This window comes from Crocodylus porosus, unplaced genomic scaffold, assembly GCF_001723895.1.
Source record: "Crocodylus porosus isolate Cpor-Errol unplaced genomic scaffold, CroPor_comp1, whole genome shotgun sequence".
Taxonomy (NCBI): domain Eukaryota; kingdom Metazoa; phylum Chordata; order Crocodylia; family Crocodylidae; genus Crocodylus; species Crocodylus porosus.
The window spans coordinates 39,752,126-39,756,830 of NW_017728949.1; the positions used below are offsets into that span (position 1 = coordinate 39,752,126).

The following is a 4,705-nucleotide window of genomic DNA, read 5'->3' on the forward strand; positions in this document are numbered from 1 at the left end:
CCGCCTCCGCACTGCGGCACCCGCACTGACACGCGCCTCGCCTGCGGGCTGCGCCCAGCTGCGGCAGGAGGAAGGTCGAGGCAGGGAATGCGGATCCTCCATGCCCCCCGCCACAACAACCCCCCCATGCCCCCAAATCTCTGGATCTGCCCAGACCGTGCAAGACTCAGCCCGAGCTCCGCATCGCCCCGGTGCCAGGCCGCCGGCCCCGAGCCCCGCACACAAGCCTCCTGCCCCAGGCCTCGCCTGTCCGCCGCCAGCACCGCCTCCAGCCGCCTGGTCCCTGCGCCGCATCCCGCCCGTCCGGACCCGGGCCCGTCCCCAGCCCCCGTCCCCGTCCCCCTCCTCCTGGGGCTGCCCAGCCCGGCCGATTTGTGCTGCAGCTTCTAAAAAGGCTTCTGCGCAGCTAAAATGGCTCCTGTGTCACTTACCCCTGCGCCTGCAAACCCTCCTGCCGCGGTGCCCCCCGGGGTCGCCCGCGGGCTGCGGCGGGACCGCGGTCCGGGGCACCTGGGCAGCTGCATGTTCTGCCCCTTTGAGCCCCCTCAGGCAGCTCAAGCCGGCGCCCTGCGCCTCCCTTTCGATGCACGAGCCCCAGCAGCCCTGCAGCATTGGCGGAGGCGTCCGCCACTTCCAAACCATTCAAGTTCAAAGACATGGCGGCGGTTTGCTAACCCGAAAACGGCTCTTTTCCGAAAGAAACCCTGGGAAAGGCAGCCCGGGTCGGGCAGCGCCGCCAGTGCCCCGCGCCGGGGGCAGAGAGGCGGGCGAGCCCGTCGCTGCCAAGGCACCTCCACCCCGGGGAGGCTCCTCGTCCGGCTCCGAGCGCCCGACTCCGCTCCCGCTCCGCAGGTCGCACCGCAGCACCACGCACATGCCTCCCACGAACCCATCCAGGCGATACTTTACCGTTAGGTGTCTTGGAGCATCTGCAGTCGATGCCTCGAATTAGCCAGTATTCTAGTCCCAGTGACATTTCCAAGAGCCCTCGGTGAAAATCAGGACGACTCGCATAACATTCGCATTTAAAAATATCCCCAGTCCGGCCAGAGAAGATGCGGTATTTTTGTGCCACCCAAGATAAGACACTAACTTGACCTTAACTTTGTTATGGCGCCCCTAGTATCTGGAGAACGTGAACAGACACTGTCTGGCAGCTCTCGTAAAAACTGACTGGAGAAGAGATTCTGAGTCATTTCATTTATTGCCGCTACAGTTCTGCAAGAAAGCTTTTCCTGCCTGCCAAACTTTAATTATTTATGCTCTTTTAGGAATTACAAAAGCACCCAGAGCCATCTCGAACAATCAGAGTTGCGGTTCCAGCCTTATCAAATTGGCAGGAGGAGAAAAAAAAACAAAAAAAACCCAACCAAACCCGCCCCTGCTCAGCTTATTGCCCTGAGATTGCGGTCCCAGCGCAAAGCTGTTTATGTTTGACTGGAGCAGTGGATCTGCCTGGCTCGCGGGGCTGCAGATATGTCGCATTTTGTGCTTATTGGCACATCCACACTCACCCACAGCCCAATGGGTAGGGAAGGGGATGCACGGAGAGAAGGATCCATTCCCACTTGTTTGTCTGATACAGACAGATTGAGCCCAGATGGATTTGTGGAGCCAGCTCTCGGGTCTATACACACAAATACACACACGTATCCGCATGCACCTAGACAAAGTGTGGTGTGTATATCTGTGCAAGCTACATGCATGATTGTGTACATAACTATGGATGCTCACGCACACACAGCGATGGTAGGCGCTCCAGCTGAGACCTTAGGTGCATGTAGGGAATTCTTCGCTGTGGGGCGTGTGTGTGTGTGTGTGTTCACAACATGTATGTATATTGGTATGCTCGCCCGTACCTACACACAGAGCCACACCAGCCTCTTTAGAGTTGAGGTTGCAGCTGATCGGTATATATCCCATATACAATCCTATAAACAGTATACAGCCTCTGACACGGTATTTTAGGTCCTACATGTTGTGTTCGTGTTTTTCTCCCCCCAAGCCGTTGAAGAGTCGCAGGAAGAGAACAACGGGCAGCCCCCCAGCCTCACAAAGAAGCTTTCCACCCGCCATCCTTCCCAAGATTTGATATTAGAAAATGAAGACGTGAAATGGCTGCCTAAAGCGCAGCTACGAGGGGAAGGTGGAAAATACAGTATGTCGAGTCCATTTTTGCTGGAGGGTGGGGAAGGGAGCCGCAGCCAGTGGGGCGAGCTGCAAGGAAGCTTTCAGGATTCCCCCCCTGGATGTTATCAAGCGGATCCCATCTATTTTTAATGACCACAGTGCTAGGAGAAAGGGCTTTTATGATTATTGTTATGTTTCAGTTTGCATCAGCTCCCCACCGCTCATCTTCCAAGGGGCATTTCTACAGTTGTCCCCTTGTGTTTGTTCCCTGCGGGATTTCTGTGGGTCAGCGCGGTTCTCCGCTCTATCTTTGCCCGTATGCAATGCGGGATCATGGCAATGTGGGAAGGAGGGAGATACTGATCGAAATGGGCCAACTCTCGTTCGTTACACCGGAAAATCCCATGGACAATTCTCCCCTTCCCTCCTCTGGAGCCATCCATTAAAAACCCACTGGCTTATTTACAAAATAACCCGCACCAATACTGCAAACCAGCTGTAATGAGTGTCCCCCCTATTCCTGCCAAAACACGAGTGAAATCTGATGGCTGGACCCGAGCAAGGTTCAGCTTTATCTCTTTTTTAAATAAGATTTTGGCTGAAGCTGCCGCTTCCTCCCTCCAGACCCTAGTTTCGTTTGGAAAGGCAGCTTCTTCGTGCTGTTCCTTCTCATTTTTATCCATGTTAATAAACCCTCAAGAACCACATTTAAGTCTATTTCGTCCCAGCAAAAAACAATACAAACAAACAAAAAAACCCCCAGCCCCCCTCCTCACCCCCCGAAAAAAATCCACAGGGCAAAACGCAGCCTTTTGTCACCTTCAATTATTACTCTAATTGTTAAGGAAAAGTGAGCCAAGATTGCGCGGGTAGGAAAAGCCATTGCGCTAAAGTAGATTTACTTGGAAATCACAGTCCATCGATATGTTCAATCAGATCTAAAAGTCCAGGAGATTTTTTTTCGTTAATTCTAAAACCTAGCGCATCCTATAATCCCCATTTGATTCGCGTTTGGGATGGAGGTTAATGTGCTGATTACTAATCACTTTCTCATTTTAGGCATTGAAGCTCCGGGGAAAAGAACTGATGGAAAAAAATCGATTTCGTTCCATGTAACATTTAAAAAAATGAAATCGAGCGAGTTGGACTCTGGCCCCGGCTCCTCCCGGGGCGAGGGAGTAGGGGGCGCTTCGGATTTGGGGGGTTGATTGGGACACAAGAAAGAGCAGATTTACACCCGCCTCTGGGAGGAGACCCGGGCTGCCAAGCTCCAGTTTCGATAGCCGCACAAACTTCTCGCCCGGACACGGGGCTCCGGTCCCAGCGCCGGGCGGCAGTGCTGGGCAGGGTGCGGGGGAGGCGCGGCCTGTGGCACGGGCTAGGAGGGCCCGGCTGAACCGCAGCGCTCCCGGGTCCTGCGGCAGCGGATCGAGACTATTCATGTATTTAGTGCAGCATTTGGGCAAGGCCAAAGTCAGCCCGCCCCGAAAGGCGGCAGGAAGGGCAGGCTGAGCGCGGCCCGGGCCCGCAATTAGAGCCATAAACGAAAACAAAGGGCAGGGCTGGCGGGGCGCGGGGGTGGCTCCGATCCTCCTGCCCCTTTCCGCCGGGCACAGCCAAGCCAGGCAGATTGGCTTTCATTCTCAGTGTCCAGGGCGGGCACCAGGGCTGGTCGAGCCCTGCAAGGTGGGGAGGGCGAGGGAGCTGGGGCAGCCGAGCGGCGCCCTTGGCTCTGCCACCTGGCCCTGCCACGAGCGGGGGTGACTCGCTTCAGCGGGCTGCCCTTAGCGTGTGCGCAGGGGGCACCGCGGCGCTTCCCCGGCGAAGGCGGACAACCCTTGCTCCCAGGCAGACCAGGAGGTGATGAAGCCCGTGGGCAGCGGGGGTGGAAGTAACCCGCCACCCCCTCCACGTGTCCAGCCCCAGCTCTATCTGTCTCCCGCGGGGCACAGGCCCGGGGCAGGGAGGGCTGCAGCGCTGAGGCAGGGGGCAGAGGCAGGCACTGGTCACCTCGGCCCAGGCGTGCAGGAGCGGGTGCCTCTGCCCAGTGAGGACCGCACGGGGTTAACCTGCCCCTGCGGGCGACCCAGTGCCGCTGCCCCCGGCTGCCCCCCGCCGCGCGTGCCCACGGGGCTCTCCAAGCACAGGACAAAGGGGCGGGCGCGGGGCACAGAGGCGAGAGCGGGCCGAGGCAAGGCTCCTTTATTGATCTGCTCGTTTCCTGCCAAACTGGGCTTACAGACAGCGGCCGCCCGCAGTTCAGCCCCTCGTGTGAGCGAGGCGCAGGGCAGGGCCGGCGGGGAGAGGCCCGTGCGTGGGCCCCGGGCCGGGCTAGTACAGCGCCAGCGCCTGCTCCCGCATCACCACGCGCTTCTTCTTCATGCGCCGGTTCTGGAACCAGATCTTGACCTGCTGGTCGCTGAGGCGGAGCCTGTGCGAGAGCTCCTTGCGCTTCTGCCGGTTGATGAACTCGCTGAGGACGAACTCGCTCTCCAGCTCCGCGATCTGCTGCTTGGTGTAGGGCTTCCGCTTCTTGCGGCCGCGGCCCGGGCCGGGGCACCACGCCGAGCCTGCA

At 58.2% G+C, this 4,705-nt stretch overlaps 1 protein-coding gene across 1 annotated transcript in view; it reads right to left on the bottom strand.

Annotated features, from left to right (window-relative positions):
• Positions 1-4,461: 4,461 nt before the first annotated feature.
• Positions 4,462-4,705, bottom strand: part of HOXD12 (homeobox D12) — a 771-nt gene continuing 527 nt past the window's right edge. Inside the window, exon 2 of the mRNA XM_019553531.1 lies at positions 4,462-4,700. Coding sequence (XP_019409076.1) covers positions 4,462-4,700 — 239 coding nt within the window. The remainder of the gene's footprint in view (positions 4,701-4,705) is intronic.